At 43.9% G+C, this 19,920-nt stretch overlaps 1 protein-coding gene across 1 annotated transcript in view; it reads left to right on the forward strand.

Annotated features, from left to right (window-relative positions):
• The window catches only part of LOC121285595 (voltage-dependent calcium channel subunit alpha-2/delta-1), a 711,948-nt gene that overhangs the window by 433,633 nt on the left and 258,395 nt on the right, over nt 1-19,920 (forward strand). Inside the window, exons 9-10 of the mRNA XM_041202183.1 lie at nt 19,091-19,141; nt 19,240-19,339. Of these exons, the coding sequence (XP_041058117.1) occupies nt 19,091-19,141; nt 19,240-19,339 (151 nt within the window). The remainder of the gene's footprint in view (nt 1-19,090; nt 19,142-19,239; nt 19,340-19,920) is intronic.

Here is a 19,920-nt window from a genome sequence, read left to right on the forward strand (position 1 = left end):
CAGTGAAAAAATCACTTTTAATTACAGTACTCAAATATAATTTTGAGTTATTTGATTAAACATCTTTTTTAAACCATTTTATATATGTAAGTATTATTTTTGCTTCAACGGTTTTAGAAATTGGATTTCTCAAGCTGTGGGACAGAATGCACAAAACAGGCATTGAAGCTCACTGAAGGTGGCTTTTCCTTACTGTTAGCACGAATATTGAGTTCTGGTACAGCACAATACAAAGAAGCATATAAATAGCAATATGTGTGAGATTTTGCATTATTCGTTAGTTTTGTAATGTGTTTTGAGTGGTTGGGCAAAAATATCTTGCTTGCCTTGTGCACCTGAAAAAGGAAGGAAAGTACAAACTAATAGTTACCTTAAAGGGGACACATGCAGGGAAGGCTATATCACGATGTAACTGAGAAGTGGAGTTCTTGGTGAAAACTCTTGACCTCAGACTCTTTAGATAAGGAGGAATTGTTCAGTAACTGTAAATACAATTGTATGCTGAAGAGGGGAAAATGCAAATTAGTTCAATATTTTCCGAAGATTTTTTGATTTGGTTCTCGAACGCACCTTGTAGCCCACTATATCTGCTTAATTGCTAAGTGTAGTGTAGCCAGTTGATGAAATAACTTAAGTGATAAAGGTAAATAAGTTATCTTTAACTGCTGTTGACGATCTTGTGTAGCAAACTGAGGTAGAGAAAAAGAGTTCATAGAGATGAGAAAGGTAGCAAATTGGTGATGCAAAGCAAAATATGCTTTAAAATTGGGCAGATGTGGAATAAAAAATCTATTGCCTGCTCCCATCTTTGTAGGTTTTCCAATGCTGCAGCACTTTTCGGGAGTCTCATTGGATCTTCCGGATGCTGCTGATTACCATCTAGGGGATGTGCATTTGCACTTATTGTATGCCGGTATTTATATTCGGCATAAGTAAATGCACTCTATAGGAAATTTTACCATAAATTCTCATTGGCAAAATGGGCTTAGAAAATTTTGGCCAAATTTCAGTGTTAGTGGGTTTGTGAAAATTTGGGCAGTGTGCCCAACATTGTGAGGGGCGAGGAATCTCACTCCAAGCCTTGCAATAAATAATACTCAACAAGTGCTCCAATTTGAAGGTAGCTCAAATAACAAACACAGAAGGGAACACAGATTGAAATTTTTGGCTAAGATGCAGAGGAGGAAGACGAACTTTTTTACACAGGGATTGGTAATGATCTGAAGCTCGATGCCTACAAGGGTTGTGGCAGCAGAGATGATGAATGATTTCAAAAGGAAATTGGCTGGGTACTTGGAAATAAATTTGCAGGGCTAGCGGGATAGAGTGGGGAACTGACTGGATGGTTCTATTGAGAGCCAGCATTGTCTCCATGGCTTGAATGGCCCCCTTCTGTACCGTGATGCCTCCATGATAAACACAAGTAGTTCTGGCTTTCGTCAGTTTATGCTCCGATCCGAACCCTTCAGTGTAATTATTATTCCTGTATTTCACTGATCTTCAACACCCTCTGAGTAAGCTGCTTAAGATTGGAAACGTAATTGAATAAGCAAAATTTAAGTTGAACCCTAAAATTAAAAATAACCCTTAGCAGGAGAAATGTTATTTAAGCTGAGGGAGTTGGACAATTTCAGCGTCCTCAGTGGCCACAAGTGCAACACTGAATTGTATGCACTTGTCATCTATTGACAAACTTCTTAGCTAAGTGCTGGAGGGAAAACCGCCTACAAGCATACTGCTGTAGTTATGGTTACTCTGCTGGGCATGAGGCTAAGATAAATGCTAGTGTTGCTATAAGTTGCTTTTGACTCGCACAGAGCCTGAGAGCGCTTGAATTAGTTACTGGTTATGGCAGCATTTTCAAACATGTCAGCGCCTCTACATCTCACCTTGCTGAACATCTGTAACCTGCTCATTTCTGATTGGCAGCTGTGATTGTTTCAGTAAGGAGATAGTCCAGGAAATCAGACATGATTTTACGCTATGTAATTATCACCATTCCACCGCAGTGAACCAATAATCCACTCCGAAAGTAGCATGAATGGCCATCAAATGAATTTGAAACCAAAAAATAATCTAGTTTATACTAGTATATTTCTCAAGGGATTGAATTGCATTAGTTTTAATGACAATTGTCTGAAATTTAATTTAAATATTTATATTATGACAAAATGAACTGGTTTCTTGACATCCTTGACAGAGTTGTTGAAGAGTGGTGATGGCTGGCGTGATGAAGACGTTTACAGGGTTTGCAGAAAATATAGCTAAACATTTACAAGGTCATAGGCTTTAGTCTGAAATTCTCAGTGCAGATATTGAGATTTTTTTTGCTGGATTATACTTATGAGATGCAAAACACGATGATATGAGGACAGTTGTTGCTATTTTGAACTTCACCAGAATTATGTAAGAATTTTACAGCATGGAAGTGAGCCATTGTGGTCACGCTGCTCTGCGCTCCACACGAGCCTCCTTCAACCATGTACTTCTCACCCCAGTGGAAGGTTGCATGCGCCTTGGTTGCATTTGAACATGGTTCTGCTGGGATGTCCCATGACTTAGTGCCAGGTCATTAGTAACACTCAGTACATGGCGGGGGGGAGTATTATCTGAGCTCTCGTTAATTCTGTTCCCCTGGCATCTTATTTTTTTTTATTCATTCATGGGATGTAGGCTTTGCTGGCTGGGCCAGCGTTTATTGCCCATCCCTAGATGCCCTTGAGAAGGTGGCAGTGAGCTGTCTTCTTGAACTGCTGCAGTCCATGTGGTGTAGGTACACCCATACTGCCATAAGCCAGACTGGAGTCAAACGTTCATAGATGCAATGTGAGGGTCTTATGGTGTCTCCTCACTGCATGTCGTCATCATCCTCTGCAAATCTAGCAGCTAAGAGGGCCTCCCGTGTGCGCCTGCCTCGTCTGGCCAGTGCACATCAGGGATCTGTGACCGACAGGGAATGTAGGAGTTGTGGACACTCCCTGGAAACCGTGCGCAGACCTGCAGGATGTGTTTCAGGTGGTCGCATACCAGCTGCACGTTCAGCAAATAGAAGCCCTCACAGTTGACATAGTTGATCGCTTGTTGCGATGGAGATCTGAGTGCCATATGAGTGCAATTGCTGGCAGCATGCACCTGTGGGAAACCCGAGATCTGGGCAAATCCAATTGTTCTTGCACCCTGACTCCCCTGATCCCGGACAAAATGCGCAAAGTTGTGTGCCCTCGCACAGATGGCATCTGTGACCTCATGGATACACTTGTGGGTGGAGGCTTGTGATATCCCACAGAGGCTACTTGTGGAGCCCTGAAAAGAGCCGCTGGCATAGAATGTTTGGCTAGCTTATAGCAGTATGGGTGTACCTACACCACATGGACTGCAGCAGTCAGCTCACCACCACCTTCTCAAGGGCAACTAGGGATGGGCCCAGGAGAGGGGGGTGCACAAGGCACAAAACACCAGAGCTGATGGCCTCATGGGGTGGGGTGTGGGGGGGTGCGCCTCCCAGTTTTTGCTGTAACGGTGGCACCGGCCCTCTGTGCAGATGGCCATATTCACAGGCCACACTGAATGTACGTCCCTAATTTGACAGAGCTCCTGGACTTGGCATCCTAATTGGCTGCCTCCAGGGAGATTTACCAGACAGGTGCACCAGTGCCAGTGCACCGCCCTCTCCTGGGCCTTGGCCAGGTCCCCTGCTGTATGCAGAGCCCGCACACTGCTCATTTGAAGAGGATGCAATGCTGGAACTGCCTTGGGCCAATGCTACAATGATGCAGATGAAGTGGATACATAAAAATTGCATGGCTTCCTCCACCTAGATCTGCATGGGTACAGGTACATTACTGATAGTGACGCCACCACCCCACAACTCTTCACCGCCCTCGGCCACCCCAGGAAACCATAAAACCCCATTTTTAGCCCAATGTGTTGGAGGAACAAAATTGAAAAGAAGTGATCGGTTTGAAACTGCTGAAAGGGAGAAAAATCAGCTTGAATTTCCAAAAAAGTGTGGATTAATTAGGCTCCAATAATGGAAAGAAGTTCAAGAGAAAGAGTCGCTTCATCATTTAAGTGATTTACAAAGGTTTAGCTTAGTTGTTGAAGTGGAAATTTTTTAATTGTATTATATTAGATTATAAGACTGTAAAACGCTGATGGTTGACATGTGTAGGTATGATTAACAAAGTACTGGAGAAAGTGGGAAAGGAAATGCCTTGAGACTGGGAAACAAAAGAAAACTTAAGCAATTTCCTACACAAACCACAGGAGAGGATAAACAGATCAGCCACATCTTCTCAAAGCTTGGTGTTCAATGTTGCGCAATGCGAACAACCAAGTTTGGATTTCCAGCATCTGCAGTTTTTTGTTTTTAACCAAGTTTGTATACTGGTCTGACAAAGCCGTGGATGTGAAATGTATCAAACTGAAACCTGCGCTTTCTTAATAGAGGTATAGAGTAGAAGTTATCTTGAACGTATATAACTCAGTTTGACCCCACTTTGATGATAGTTCCTAATTCTGGGAAACAGAAAGGGGGTGGGGATGGGGGAGGGAGCTCACGACCTAAAGTTGTTGAATTCAATATTCAGTCCGGAAGGCTGTAAGGTCGTGAGCTCCCTCCCCCATCCCCACCGTTGACATCTTTTGATGATCTGCTTCTATCACTGCTTGTTTGTCCCTACAACCACACACGCCCCCCCCCCACCCCCCCTCCACCTCTCTGTCTCTCTATCTCTCCGCCCCCCACACACACACCTTAAACCAGCTTATATTTCAGCTCTTTCCTGGACTCAAACTCAAGTTCTGTCGAAGGGTCATGAGGACTCGAAACGTCAACTCTTTTCTTCTCCGCCGATGCTGCCAGACCTGCTGAGTTTTTCCAGGTAATTCTGTTTTTGTTTTGGATTTCCAGCATCCGCAGTTTTTTTGTTTTTAACTTCATCTAAGTTAATTGGCAAAAGAACCAGAAGTGATGTGAAAAGCCTTTACACGGAGTGATTAGGATTTGGAACGCACTCCCTCCCTGATATTGTTGTGGATACAGATTCAACTTGGTGTTCAAAAGGAGATTGGATAAATAATTGGAGAAAAGAATTATAGGGAAAGAGCAGGGGTATGGTTGTGGGGGTGGCAGGACACAGTGGGCTGAATGGCCTCCTCCTGTGTTGCACTGCCCTATTCTTTAGGACCCAAAGCACACTGCAAAGGCGCTTGATGGAAGCTGCTGAGGGTTAAAGGGTTGTTGGCAGGGGGGGTAGGGGTGGGGGTGCTGTTTGGCAGTGGTTGCAGACAAGGGGCTCTGAAACAAGTGAAGCACCAGGGCCCATGATTTCTCTCCCTGGCCCTGCCTATACCACCTGGGCTTTGACTCACCGGCACAACCTCCTGGCATACCGGCTCAAGTTAATGATGGAGAAGTATTGCCTCCAGTGCTGGATAGATTTCCACAGGTGCTCTAGCACCTGAACTCTTCATGATTTTGTATCTGCATGCACCCATGGCATGTGGGAAAGTGAAGCATCCCTGTATGCCTACCACCTGTAAAGTCCAAAGATTTTTATTTGATTCAGTTGCAAATCATAGAGGTTACTAACTTGGTTATGTCAGTTAAACTCCATTCATCCTAAAAAACATAAACTTTCATAGAGGGAAAAAAGAAGCAATCATATTGCTTTGCGAATTCTTTTAGTTGAGCATTTCGGAGGCTGGCTAACCCCATTATGTACCTCAAAAGTAAATGATAATATCAAAAATTCAAAATTGCATAATTCTTAAGCTTATCCAATTTACTCCTTGTGCCTTTACTCCTTAGATCCCTGTGACAACTCCAACCTCACACCCTGCAGATATAGCTCCAGGTCTGACCTCACACCTTGCTGATATACCCCCAGCTCCAACCTCACACCCTGCTGGTATATCTCCAGCTCCATCCTCATACACCCTGTAGGTATACCTCCAGGCTTGATCTCACACCTCGCTGGTATATCTCCAGCTCCATCCTCACACCCTGCTGGTATATCTCCAGCTCCATCCTCACACCCTGCTGGTATATCTCCAGCTCCATCCTCACACCCTGCTGGTATACCTCCAGCTCCATCCTCATACACCCTGTAGGTGTACCTCCAGGCTTGGTCTCACACCTCGCTGGTATATCTCCAGCTCCATCCTCACACCCTGCTAGTGAATCTCCAACTCCATCCTCACACCCTGCTGGTATACCTCCAGCTCTGGTGGTGAATAAAATCACTGCCATTTTCAATGATGTAAAAAAAGGGAAAGGATATGTAAAGAGACAATAAGGAGAGGTAAATAAGGTATATTTAAAACCAGTTTGAAAGGGAGGAGGAGAGGCAGGACACAGCAATAACCAAGAAGTTATCGAAATTCAAGTGGAAATGCAAGATTGTTCATTCAGCTTTGATGTACAAGCACTGAATTACTTTGTGCTTAACTTGAAATGGGAATTTCAATAGGAAAGTCTAGGATTCCTCAATTATTCATGGATCAGTGGCTTGCTTCATAAATCTCAGTTCTCAGCAATTAAAAAATAAATTAAAATTTCCAGTTCCTGGTTTAGAGAATTGTTATCAAACTAAACAAGATGGAATATTTTTTAAAAACATGTATCTATTAACTTTTCCAGCGTGCATCTCGAATTTCAGCAATTTAAAAATGAAATTAAAATTCTCAGGTCCTAATTTAGGGGATCATTATAAGCGAGATAAGTGAGGAATGTAAAAACATATTTATGTTTTTCTGCTTCCTGAAAATAACCTGGACAGATGGCTTCTTTAAGAATGTGTTTCATCATTGTAGCTCAATAGCACATCAAGAAGCACTTAGTACAAGTATTATATTGAATTCCACAATGTGAAATTCAGATACACTACTGAGAAAATAATGGGTTAAATCATATAGAGAGACACCAGCAGAGATGTAGCCAGTTGAGAATTTGGTGCTTGTTTTTTGTGCTGTAATTTCACGTAGGAACTTCTTAAGTTGCAATAATTGAATCTATATTTGCAATATAACACGGCAGGATAAAATGTCAGGCCATCTAGCACTGGTTCATCTCTTTGGATTTTTTGTTTAATCTCTACACATGGGTTCTGTCTGTCCAGCATTCATGCAAGACCTCCTCAGCTGCTGAAAATACCCGTGTTTACAGTGTACTTTAGTTGAAATCAGGGCTCATTGCGAGTATTTTGGAGTTTTGCAGAGTCAGGTTTAGGTGTTAATTTCAAGCTATTGAGTTGTAAAGTGGCACTGCAGATAATTGGATTTGGTGTTATTTGAGTTGATAGAATTATGGTTTCCTTTTCAGATCAGGGGTTTTAAATGGTGCCCTTCCTATGCATCTGCTGCTGCAGTACAATCTCAGGGGCAGTGTGAGCAGTGCGCTATGACAAATTTTGATTATTGTCATTGTTGTCAGTGGTGGGGTTGGGGGGGGTGGGGGGGGGAGGCGGGAGGCTGTTGGGAAACTGTCTTGAGACATTTTTCAATGAGGCTTCAGATTCGGGCAGTGAACCTTTTCTTTTGGTTGGTTCAAAGTTGGCCCTTGCTGAGATGAAAAATGGGCTTAGTGAAGTCAAAGGCTGCAAGAACAGAAGGAAAATTTTCACCCCCCCCCCTCCCCCCCACCACCACCCCGTCCATCCCAAGGCCTCGCCCTCCTACCCCCCACTTCCCTTTGGAAGCCGCATCCCTGCAACTTACCTTGTTGCTGGCTAGCCTTCTGCCACCCGAAATTCTGCTGCTGCCCATTTCAGGAGGAAGATGGGGCCCGGGAGTTAAAATTGCCCAGGCCTCATCCTGCTAAGTTGGGGATTGTTAGTTGTCTGCTTGTCATCATACCCAAATCCTGATGCAGGTTAAAATCGAGATTCCGAGTCTGACTTGAATCCCCAAACTTCTGGCTCAGCTGGCAATCCTACCCATGCAACCATACTGATACTGGGTGTTTTTATTCCAATTGTATTGTGGATGGCTTGAATTCTGTTTGGTAGAATGATATTTGAGCTTTTCGTAATTCATTTTTGTTGAAGAAGTTGCATTCCTTTGGTTCACCCTGCCCCTCCCAATTCTTTGTCATTTTGTGATTTCGCAAAGTGAACTGTGTGCAACACAAACCAAGTGAGAAATGGAAAATTTTGAGAGTGGGAATTCAGTGCAGAGAAGGATGGAGGAGCTTCTTTTGGCCTTTAATACTTGCAGTGGTTTGTCTAGCTTGAGGCAGTGATCACTTAAAATTTTGTTCAGCATTTTATGGCTTGGTGCCAGTTGCTTCTTAAAAAAAGTAAAAGGGATGCAAAATAATTATCTATAACTAAATATCAACTAAGATATGGCTAAGCAGGTTGTGTGTGGGGACTGAAAAATGTGGGAGGTTTTGGACAGTGAGACTGCCCTGAACTAACATGTCTGCAGTAGATATCTGTGGCTTAAATCTCTCTGACCCAGAGTCATTGAGCTGGACTGGGAGTAGGAGACATTAATACTCCTCCCCTTCCCTATGCATCAGGACAGTTTGCCCAGACTCGATCAGACCCAATCTAGAGTTGCAAGGTCAGAGCAAGGTCAGCATGACTGATAATGCACATAGTAAGGGGAACCCAGATGTGACAGAGAACAAGAATCTGCAGAAACTGACCCTATCAATAGGTATGATGCACTTGCTGCCTGTGAGGTTAAGGATGAAGGCTGTCAGGAAAGGACAGGAAGTTAACCATGACACTTTGGAGCAGGAGGTTGTCCAAAGGAGGGGATGCAGGCAGCCTGATGGGGGAGTTGTAGTAGATTCGTAATGAGGGTGCTTTGACATCCTTTGTAAGCAGGATCTAGAGTCCCATATGGTATGTTGTTTAAGAAATACCAGGGTAAGGGAAATCACAACCAGCTTGAAAGAATTTTGGAGCATGAGATGGAGGATGCAGTCATTCTGATCCATGTTGGAACCAACCGCATAGAAAAAAGTAGGCAAGCGATCCCATTCAGAACTAGGAGCTAGGAACTAAATGAAAAAACTGCACCTCAAATCCTATAATCTCTGAGCCAAGTGAAAATTTACATCGCAATAAGCAGGTTAGGGGGATGAGCATGTGAGTAAAGGAGTGGTGCGAGAAAGAGATGCTCCATTTCATGGGACACTGGTACCAGTACTATGACAGGAAGGAACTGTACCACTGGGTCAAGCTGCACCTGAACTGGATTGGGAGCAGGGTTCAAGCAGAAAGGGTGAAAGGGGCAGTCACAAGGGCTTTAAACTAGAAAATAGGGACAGAACTGAGTACTTCCTAATTGGTGAAAAACTAGAAACAGTGGAAGTCCAAAGATACTTCGGGGTCTATATACATAAATCATTAAAATTGCATGATAGGTACAGAAGATATTCAAAAAGGCCGATGGAATGCTGACCTTTATATATAAAGGACTAGGATACAACGGGATGGCAGTTATACTACAGCTGTAAAAAAATCCCTAGTTAGACCACAGCTGAAGGACTTTGTTCAATTCTGGGTATCACACATTTGGAATATTGACCTTGATTGGAGTGCAGCGTATATTTACCAGAATGATAGCTGAGCCAATGGTTGAATTGAGAGGAGAGATTACACAAATTAGGGTTGTATTCCCTGGAATATAGATGGTTAAAAAGATGATTTGATCAAAGTTTACAAGATGTACAGCTGATCTGATAGGGTAAGTAGTGAGAAGTTTTTTCTGCCAGTAGAAAGTCTGGGGCTGGGAATATCGCCAGGTTGTTCATGAGTGAAGTTCGAAAACACTTCTGCACACAAAGTGGAAGAAGTTTGGAACTCTCTTCCACAAAAGGCAATTAATGCTCAGTCAATTGTGAATGTTATTGATTGATAGGTTTATGTTAACTAAAGGTAAAATTAATGGAAAATGGGCAAATGGGATATATAGATTTAGTTCACAGATCAGTGATGATCTCATAAATTGGTGGAATAGGCTTGAGGGGCTAAATGGCCTCATCCTATTGCTGTGCTCCTAAGTCAGAGCTGTCATTTAGATTCAGGAATTGGTGGCTTAAAATCATTAATTCAACATTGGAAGGAGAGCACATGTTATACTGTTCAAAATGGCAGCAGTAACACAATCTACTGTAATCTTTTTCAGTGAGCTGTTTTGGAAGTGCATCAACTATGTGATTTGATCTTTTCATGGACGCTTTAAAACATTCTTTGATTCTCAGTTACTTGATTGACTACATTAAGTAGAATAGCTTTAATTTTTATTGATATAATTAGATTTAAGCCATTGAACTAAAAACTTACATTGTGCATTGCAGAATTTTAAAAAATCTCATTATGGAAAATCAGGCAAGGTAAAATATACAAATAATTGTGCATAATATCTGATTAGACTTCCAAGGAGTAGAAATTACCTTCAGCACTTTATTTTTTAAATGACTTGGTTAATGCACTAATGTAGAAAATAATGGTGATCAAGCCATCAGCCACCTGGATCCTACACTCTAGAAATCATTACACTATTTTTATGGGCCACTGAGTGAAGTAACAGAGACATTGGGCAGAATCCTCCCAGATTTGCACAAAGTGTGGTAGCTGGTGGGAAAAAGGATGTTTTGCCTGCTAGTTGCAGTGGTGGCTTTTTGTGCAGTATCGTCCCAATCCCCTCGTTAATTATGCATTCCCAGGAAACATGCTGGGTCGCTGGCAGGACAGCATCTGATTTGCCCACCCCGCCATCACCTCAGGCCTTCAGTAATCCAGGTACCATATTTAAAGGGCGCCCCTGCACAGAGATAGTTCTCTCTAAGGTAGCAGAAGCTGCTGGGAAGTAATGGCTGCCAATGGGAGAAAACATGCTGTCCCAAATTTAGCGACACCTCCCTTGGGTGCCTGCTGGATGCAGTGGAGGCCTGCTGAGAAGTCCTCTACCATCACTGTGGGCAAAGAGCAGCAAGCAAGGTCACCAATCCAGCAGGGGAGACGGTTGCAGTGGTGGTCAGCGCCAATGCCCTGCAAAAGAGTGCAGCCACCCAGTGAGTCCGGGTCACAGCATGAGTGTCGTTATGCCGTCGCTCTGCTGCAGCCTGAGGCTGCCGCATGGGCATCATCAGCCACATCCTCTGTGAGTAGCCCTTGTCCCTGAGAAGCCTCTGTGGACCCTGAAAAACATCAGGGATGTGAGACCTACTGAGAACGTAGGAGTTGTAGACGCTCCCTGGGAATCGTGCACAGACCTACAAGATGCATTTTCTGTGGTTGCAGACCAGCTGAGCATTCAGTAAGTGGAAAGCCTTGCAGCTCACATACTGAACTGCTTGTTGCCATGGAGATCTAAGCACCGCGTGAGTGCAGTCAATGGCATATTGCACCTGTGGAAAAACCAGAGATCTGCTTTTCCCAGCACCCTTGTTTCCTGGCTTATCTGGCCCTGGTCGAAATGCACGACGTTGTGTGCCTTTGCGAATTTGGCATCCTGGACCTCCTGGATGCACTTGTGTGCAGAGGCTTGTGAGATCCCACAAAGGTAACCTGTGGAGCCCTGGAATAAGCTAATGGCGTAAAAATTGAATGCCATGGTCATTTTCACTGTTAAATGCAGTGGATGCCCTCCAAGACCCGTGGCACCAAACCCTCCAGCAGGTGGCTTATGTGACTGACCAGTTCCCTGGACATGCACACATGCACAGTCTTCAGGGGGCACTGCTCTTGGTCAACTGCAGGAATGACAAGCACTGTCTGTAGACCCTGGGTTTAGCTAGGTGCCGCCGACTTGCAACTGCTTACTGCGACTCTTTAACGGCATGCGCAGGAGCCCCAGCCGCCCCTTCTTCTTGAGTGTGCAGCTCCTCCCTCTGCCCAGCCAGGTGCCTCCGTCACTCTCTTCTCCTTCGTCTCTGCTCTCTGTAAGCCATGAGGCATACAGCTAGGTCACCAGGCTCCATGCCCTTGATGTATTCTTCCTGCAGAGTGAAAGAGGGAGACATATGGGTTAGCATTAGTCTTCTAGGGACCTCTCTTGGTAATGTGTGCGCGCTGGCTCTGTCTCAAGGCCCCTTAATGCATACCTGAGAGTGCTGGCCACCACTTGGACAGCCAGAGTTTAGTGCATTGCATGCTGAAACCACATCCACCTCTGCCTCACTCCATCTGACTGATTGGTGGCAGCTTTGTCCACTGGACTGCATGCTGTGCTCTCAGCTCAGGGGCAGGAATTCTCCTAACTCATACTGCAAGCCTACGCTGTTAGCTTGAACCATGGGGGAGACTGGTCCAAACTAGATTGAACAGATTGCAAGAGGCTGTGAGCGCCTCGATCAGTGATTGCTCCATGGCCAGCTTTAGCAAGGAGATTGTACAACGTACCCAGTCATCCAGCTGTTCTGCAGTCCACTAAAATGCTCATTGGTTTGCAGCCTGTGCCCGAGGGGTGAAAAGCTCTGGAGCACTTGGTGGTACTTTCAAGCCTCTGCGTAGCTTGAGTGGGTAGCTAAGCTCGAGGCCTGACTCCAATCATATCAATGATAAAAACAAAAAAACTGCGGATGCTGGAAATCCAAAACAAAAACAGAATTACCTGGAAAAACTCAGCAGGTCTGGCAGCATCGGCGGAGAAGAAAAGAGTTGACGTTTCGAGTCCTCATGACCCTTCGACAGAACTTGAGTTTGAGTCCAGGAAAGAGCTGAAATATAAGCTGGTTTAAGGTGTGTGTGTGGGGGGCGGAGAGATAGAGAGACAGAGAGGTGGAGGGGGTTGGTGTGGTTGTAGGGACAAACAAGCAGTGATAGAAGCAGATCATCAAAAGATGTCAACGACAATAGTACAATAGAACACATAGGTGTTAAAGTTAAAGTTGGTGATATTATCTAAACGAATGTGCTAATTAAGAATGGATGGTAGGGCACTCAAGGTATAGCTCTAGTGGGTTTTTTTTTTTAGTAATGGAACTAGGTGGGAAAAGGAAAATCTTTATAATTTATTGGGAAAAAAAAAGGAGGGGGAAACAGAAAGGGGGTGGGGATGGGGGAGGGAGCTCACGACCTAAAGTTGTTGAATTCAATATTCAGTCCTGAAGGCTGTAAAGTCCCTAGTCGGAAGATGAGGTGTTGTTCCTCCAGTTTGCGTTGGGCTTCACTGGAACAATGCAGCAAGCCAAGGACAGACATGTGGGCAAGAGAGCAGGGTGGAGTGTTAAAATGGCAAGCGACAGGGAGGTTTGGGTCATTCTTGCGGACAGACCGCAGGTGTTCTGCAAAGCGGTCGCCCAGCTTACGTTTGGTCTCTCCAATGTAGAGGAGACCACATTGGGAGCAACGAATGCAGTAGACTAACTTGCATTTCCCCCAACTTAGTCTACTGCATTCGTTGCTCCCAATGAGGTCTCCTCTACATTGGAGAGACCAAACGTAAGCTGGGCGACCGCTTTGCAGAACACCTGCGGTCTGTCCGCAAGAATGACCCAAACCTCCCTGTCGCTTGCCATTTTAACACTCCACCCTGCTCTCTTGCCCACATGTCTGTCCTTGGCTTGCTGTATTGTTCCAGTGAAGCCCAACGCAAACTGGAGGAACAACACCTCATCTTCCGACTAGGGACTTTACAGCCTTCCGGACTGAATATTGAATTCAACAACTTTAGGTCGTGAGCTCCCTCCCCCATCCCCACCCCCTTTCTGTTTCCCCCTCTTTTTTTCCAATAAATTATAAAGATTTTCCTTTTCCCACCTAGTTCCATTACTAAAAAAAAAAACCCACTAGAGCTATACCTTGAGTGCCCTACCATCCATTCTTAATTAGCACATTCGTTTAGATAATATCACCAACTTTAACTTTAACACCTATGTGTTCTATTGTACTATTGTCGTTGACATCTTTTGATGATCTGCTTCTATCACTGCTTGTTTGTCCCTACAACCACACCAACCCCCTCCACCTCTCTGTCTCTCTATCTCTCCGCCCCCCACACACACACCTTAAACCAGCTTATATTTCAGCTCTTTCCTGGACTCAAACTCAAGTTCTGTCGAAGGGTCATGAGGACTCGAGACAGCTCAGCTGCAGAGGAATGATCAGGTTTCCCTAGTACGTAGCCACTTCCCTCCCCCCACTGCAATCCCCCACATGTGTTTTTGTGCATTACCATCAAACCGTGCTGCCTTGCACGCAGCCCCCCCCCCCCGCCTCTAAAAACCGCAGTGCAGCCCTTGCCCTGGCACCGCACTGTCAGCCCCCTCCGGGGAAAAATGACTTGTCTGTGCCCTCGCCTGAATGCGCGGTGCCCCTTCCTTGAAGTCGAACGGGCGACTCTTGCGAGCGCTGCAGACTGTTAATCTGCGCTTACCTCTGAGTTCCCTTCGATATTCAGCTCGCCAGTCGCATGCCTTTTAAATGTTGTGTGAATCATATCATTCTGAAGTCACGCTGATGTGGGAGGTAAATTCGACATGGGGGATGATTCCAGTGCAGGCAAGATGATGAGCTGTAAATGCATTGAAATCACATTCCCGACATTGGATGCCAGGAAACGCGGCCCACCATTGACGGCGGGAGTAGATAATGCTAACTTGTTTCATGATGATGTAAAACCAATTTTTGGCCTTCTGGTCATATTGTTGCCCTCCCCCCCCATCACCCACCTTGATGCTCACCACCAAAGGGGCAAACAATTTTGCCAATTATTTTTGCATTAAACATGCCGTATAAAGGCAAGTTATGGTCATTAGCTTATTTTCCCTCCGACTTATTTTCCTACACTAGTCCTTGGGCTACGATTCTCATTTTAAAACAAGTCTGTGAAAACAAATAGTAGTTCAGAGTGTCTCAACGAGAATTGTGCAATCAACTTCTCTGGTGTTTCAACGTCATTTGTATGTGTCAGAGATTTTAACTTTGGTGATGCAAAAGGCATTAACATCTTTGGCTTGTAGGAGAAGTTTGCCATTGGTGATGCAAGTATAGCTGGCCAAATCGTCTGCTTATTGAATGTTCCTTCCACGTGACCAAGCACAAATGGCCAGATAAGATTCGTCTTTGCAATGTGCTCCAGTGCCTTGTGTCTAATGGATGGCGCATAACAGAAATTACATTCATCTTGCAATACCATCTTTCTTATTTATCTTGCTGTGCTATTAAGCCAAACTGTTTCATCCATAACATCTGTGTCCATTTCAAAACTGATTGTTTGAACTCTGAATCCATCAACTTATCCCACGCTCGACAGACAGAAAGCATACTCTGATTGTCTTTCAACAGCTGCCTTCAGTAGAACTTCAGCTCAGATGATGAATACGTCCTTATTCAGTAGATTGAAAAGGAACAGCAGAGCACACAAAAGTGCCACTTAGTGCTCCGCCTGCTTAGTTGCTGAAGTAAGCCCTGAAAGTAGGACAAGGGAACAGACATTCATAGGCATACAAAGGCAAATTGAACAAAAAGCAAAATACTGCAGCTGCAGGAAATCTGAAATAGAAACAGTAAATGCATTAAGCAGGTTGGGCATCACCTGTGGAGAGAAGAAAAGTAGGGTTAATGTTTCAGGTTGATGCCCTACTGTCAGAACCTGGAGATGTTAGCGATGAACTGCTTAGAAAGAGTAGAAAGATGTGATGCTTGCAATGAGCCTCTTAGGAACAGTTCCAGAGGTAAAGGTAGGAGATATCAGTGTGGGATGCAGAATTAAAATGGCAAGTGTCCAAAATCTCAGTGTTGCACTTGCATTTGCAACAGAAATGTTCAGTGAAGCAACCATCTAATCTACGTTTAGTCCCCTCAGTGTAGAGGAGGTCTTATCTTTTTGTGAGGCGCTCTAGCCTAAATATTGATTCCAACAACTTTAGACCTTAACCACAAGCCCCTGTTTTCTCTCAAGAGTGCTGGTCATGTATGATGGATGCACCAGCACTTCCAAGAATGAGGGAGGTTGTAGGGTGGTACTTGGGATGGGGAAATCTTATTGATACACAGTTGGCAGAATGGCTGGCACCTTTGGTATTGCCTATCATTTGCTTGCATCATATTCATGAGTATGAGACTATTTCACTTTGCCAGATTTTCCGTGCTTCCCCACATCCTTACTATTTTGCTGTAACCACTCACACGTCTTTCTCTAGATCTCAGACATGTCTTTTATTTTCCCAATTCTCTCACAGTTACCTCCTTTTGCCTCATGCCAATATCACTTGTCATTTAATCATCTTGTGCCCTCAACCTAATTACAGATCATTCATTTTTTCTCTCTCTGCCCCTTTTCCCTTATTAGCTGCCCCTCTGCCCCTTGAAAGGCCATCAGCTTAGGTGTTCTAGTCAATTTCATGCAGGTTTTGGAGTTGGATTTCTTCATCGGTTGGTGTTGTGCTCATTTTTTTCTGAGGTGATTATTCTTGGTTTCTATTCATGTTGATGGTTAGTAGTACTAAACTAGTTATAAACCAGCTCATATACAGATATGCAAATTTCTAATCGAGTTGTCATTCTTCCCTAAATCAGAGAAGTATTTACGACATGGACAGATAGAGAGGAGGGTTGGTAGAGAGTTTTACCAGTCAGAAGTCTTTCTCATTTATCTTGCTGTGCTATTAAGCCGAACTGTTGCATTAATAGCACCTGCTTCCGTTTCAAAACTGATTGTTTGAACTCTGAATCCAACAACTTATCCCAAGCTCGACAGGCAGAAAGCATACTCTGATTGTCTTGCAGCAGCTGCCTTCAGTAGAACTTCAGAATACGTCCTTATTCAGCAGATTGAAAAGGAACAGCGGAGCACACACAAGTATCACTTAGTGCTCCACCTGCTTAGTTGCTGAAGTAAGCCCTGAAAGTTGACAAGGGAACAGACATTCATAGGTACACAAAGGCAAATTGAACCAAAAATAAAATACTGCAGATGCAAGAAATCTGAAATAAAAACAGGAATGGTTGGAGTCACACCTGGCACAAAGGAAGATGGTTGTGGTTGTTGGTTGTCAATCATTTCAGTTCCAGGACATCACTGCAGCAGTGTCCTAACCCCAACCACCTTCAGCTGCTTCATCAACGGCCTCCCCTCCATCATAAGGTCAGAACTGGGGATGTTCGCTGATGATTGCACAATGCCCATCACCATTTGTGACTCCTCAGATACTGAAGCAGTTCGTGCCCAAATGCAGCAAGACCTGGATAATATCCAGGCTTGTGTTAAGAAATGGCAAATAACATTGGCACCACACAAGTGCCAGGCAATGACAATCTCCAACAAGAGAGAACCTAACCATCGCCCCTTGATATTCAATGGCATTACCATCACTGAGTCCCCCACTATCAACATCCTGGGGGTTACCATTGACCAGAAACTGAACCGGATGAGCCATATAAATACCGTGGCTACAAGAGCAAGTCAGAGGCTAGGAATCCTGTGGCAAGTAACTCACCACTTGTCTCCCCGAAGCCTGTCCACCATCTACAAGGCACAAATTAGGAGTGTGATGGAATACTCCCCACTTGCCTGGTTGAGTGCAGCTCCAACAACACTCCAGAAGTTTGACACCATCCAGGACAATGCAATCCACTTGATTGGCACTCCATCCATGAACATTTACTCTCTCGACCACCAACGCACAGTGGCAGCAGTGGGTACCATCTAGAAAATGCACTGCAGGAACTCACCAAGTCTTCTTAGACAGCACCTTCTAAATCCACAACCACTACCATCTAGAAGGACAAAGGCAGCAGACACCTGGAAGCTCCCCTCCAAGCCACTCACCATCCTGACTTGGAAATATATTGTCATTCCTTCACTGTTGCTGTGTCTAAATCCTGGAACTCCCTCCCTAACAGCACTGTGGGTGCCTATACCACATGGATTACGGTGGTTCAAGAAGGCAGTGGGCAATAAATGCTGGCCTAGCCAGCGACACCCACATCCCATGAATGAATTGAAAAAAAGTGTATTCAGACAACAATATTACAAAATCCAACCTGTACTACATCAACATCAATAAAAGCTTTATTTTAACTTAACTTTTCTAAAGAGAAAATCTATACCTTTGAAAAATTATTATCTTGAGTAGTTCATTAATAAGCAATATTCTCTGGGGAGTATGGCCATATCATGATGAAAGTACTTTGTCAGATTAAATTACTTTGGAACAGTATATCTGGGCTAAAAATGTATCATAGTGGTTTGCTCATACTATGTAATTATGTTATTTAATTTTCCATTAAAATAGTTAACAGTTGACGTGATAAGCAAATGAGCACGTGGATGTTTCTAGAAAAGTGCAGTTTATCCATAAAACCTGGAAAGTGAAGCAACAGTTTCATGGTTCAGGTAGAGACCCTTCATCAGAATACTGTTGTGACAGTGTCAGCTTGGTTCAGTGGCAGCACTCTCACCTCTAGGTCAGAAGGACATGGATTGAAACTGTCTCCTGGGAACTAAATACGTTATTTAGGCTGACACCTCAGAGCAGTACAAAGCGGGTGCTGCTTTGCCACCTGCTTATTCAGGTGGCAGAAGATCTCTATGCAATATTCGATTAAGAGCAGAAGAATTCTTCCAGTTCCCTGGTCAATATTTATTTATCAACAAACTGTACTAAAATCAGATTAACTGGATATTTATCTTTCTCCTGTTTCTGGGACCTTGTGTGTGTTAAGTTAGCTGCTGAGGCTGCCTGTGTAACAATATATCTAAACTCCAAAAGCAATGAATCACCGGTAAACTTGGGGCATTCTGTGTTTTTCAGGTAGGTAAAATAATGGCATCCTGATGATGAAAAAGCCAGGTTTTGACTCATCATAGAAGCAGACGGTACAAAAGGAGGCCATTCAGGCCATTCAAGCCATTGTGCCTGGGCTGGCTCATTGAAAAATCTGTCCAATTGATCCCTCCCTGTGCTCTTTCTCCATAGCTGTATTACATTATTGTTATAGTCCCAGCTATGTTTTTGTACTGGCTACAAACCTTGGCAGACGATCAAGCTTGTCAATAAACTATTGAAGAACTAAATAATAGCCCCCGCCCCCACCCAAGCACTGCAGCAGCTACATTTAAATTCTGTATAGTGTCTCACATTGTAAAGTTTGTGGTGTCTCACTGATTTGTTCTACTCTCTCAGGTACATACAGGGAGCTGCTTCACCCAAGGACATGCTCATTCTAGTGGACGTGTAAGTACTGTACAAGCAATAAAAATGTTGAAACTTTTATTTTCTCTGTAGAGATTAAAATGTTTTACCATTTCCCTGTTTTCTTTTTCACAAAACAGGAGCGGAAGTGTTAGTGGACTAACGTTGAAACTAATTCGGACATCCGTCTCTGAGATGCTGGAAACACTTTCTGATGATGACTACGTGAATGTGGTTTCTGTGAGTATTGCAACCATTAGTTATTGTCCATGTGATGACCTCCAGCAGTGTTTGTTGTCAGTGACACTACACTTAACAGGTATAAAGGCAGTTCCATTGTCCGACATTCCCAGCATGGAAGCCACACTTGAAGGGACTGTGTGTCGGAGATGCAACTATAATACTGTAGACCTGATTCTCCAACACATGCTTGTGGCTACAATGGCTCCCTGCTGCGAATGCACAATTACTCCATCAGTATCTTAGGAGCTAGTTCAGTTGTCATACAGCAATTCAACAAAAGATGTAATCCATGAAAATAGATTACACACAGACTCTGGAAAGAGCATGTTTGGGATTTAAAAAAATCATTATACACTTACATTTTTAAATTGAGTATACAAGTCAATGCAGAATGACAGCAGCGTGTCATTAACCAATGTCAAACTGTGCTGTGCAGGAGATCTTAATTTAATTTGGTGTGCAAATCATCTCTGGGCCCAGCTTGGCAGTCTTGATTAAATAAAATATGGCTTTTAGGAGTAAATACTTGGACAGTAATTTCAGACTACTTTGGATTCAACCATTGTCTGGATCTTGCG

This window comes from Carcharodon carcharias, chromosome 13 (assembly GCF_017639515.1).
Source record: "Carcharodon carcharias isolate sCarCar2 chromosome 13, sCarCar2.pri, whole genome shotgun sequence".
NCBI lineage: Eukaryota > Metazoa > Chordata > Chondrichthyes > Lamniformes > Lamnidae > Carcharodon > Carcharodon carcharias.